This window comes from Triticum aestivum, chromosome 7D (assembly GCF_018294505.1).
Source record: "Triticum aestivum cultivar Chinese Spring chromosome 7D, IWGSC CS RefSeq v2.1, whole genome shotgun sequence".
Taxonomy (NCBI): domain Eukaryota; kingdom Viridiplantae; phylum Streptophyta; class Magnoliopsida; order Poales; family Poaceae; genus Triticum; species Triticum aestivum.
Genome location: NC_057814.1, coordinates 127,861,397 through 127,862,326, shown reverse-complemented (window position 1 = coordinate 127,862,326; position 930 = coordinate 127,861,397). Strand labels below are relative to the sequence as shown.

The following is a 930-nucleotide window of genomic DNA, read 5'->3' as shown; positions in this document are numbered from 1 at the left end:
AACAAGCAACTCAGAAAATTATTGAATATATAGAGGAAATGCAAAATTGGTCCAACCAAGTGCAGCACAATGTGGCGCGCTGTGAGTAGTAGGTAACAAAATGTGGTTTCCGGTTCGATACAATCCGGCAGCCCCTCTCCGGCATTTCCACAAACACATGGCGTGCACGGTCATGGTTCAGAGGCATCTACACAAGCCAAGAACCGATATCTCAAAGAGTAAACAGGGACGAAGCCGTCGACGAGCAAGGCGCGCCGCCACGATCTGGACGGAGACGAGGGAGCTAGTGGTCGTCGGTGGCGGGGGCGGCGGCGGGGGTGGGAGGGTGAGCGGCGAAGATGCGGCGGAGGTGGGAGGCGAACGCGCCCGAGGGGTCGGCGCCGGCCTCGCGGTCGAGCTCGTCCTGGAGCTCGCGCATGCGGTGGGAGATGTGCTCCTGCTCGAGGCTGAGCTCGGCGGCGTCGTTGGCGAGGTCGCGGACGCGGTGCTTCTGGCTCAGGGACCGCAGGCTCATCATGAGGATGCCCGACATCAGCAGCAGCTGCACGAACCCGTCCTTCCGCTTCGCCGCGCTCGCCAGCAGCCCCAGCGCCCGGCGGCCCCCCTGAGCCGCTCCCCCGCCGCCGCCGGTGGTGGTGGTTGTGCCCGCCATCCTCGCGCGTGCTCCTTCTTTCGTGTGGGCTTTCGGTGGATGGATCGTCGCGCGACGGTGGCGGAGAGGGCAAGAAATGGTTGTGTTTTGTATGGTAGAAGTCCAGTGGGCCGCGGATTGTGGCCCGTACCACCTGTGATCCAAAAGAAGAGACCGAACAGCTGCGCAAGAGCTATATGTCGCATTAAGCGGTGGATCCTATCTGACGCGCGCGTGCGTCCAGGAGAGGCGGCTTCGCTGAAGCGCTGGAGCTCCTGCGCGCGACGGGCCGGCCCACT

General features: G+C 63.1%; 1 protein-coding gene across 1 annotated transcript; it reads right to left on the bottom strand.

Moving 5' to 3' along the window:
- On the bottom strand, window positions 1-717 carry LOC123165870 (uncharacterized). The gene has a single exon (XM_044583612.1). It carries the CDS (start codon window positions 650-652, stop codon window positions 284-286), a length of 369 nt encoding a protein of 122 aa, XP_044439547.1. The 5' UTR covers window positions 653-717; the 3' UTR covers window positions 1-283.
- Between the last annotated feature and the right edge of the window lie 213 nt (window positions 718-930).

Bases quoted from the DNA above. Each gene is read 5' to 3' on its own strand.
- LOC123165870 (XM_044583612.1), bottom strand. From the start codon at position 652: ATGGCGGGCACAACCACCACCACCGGCGGCGGCGGGGGAGCGGCTCAG.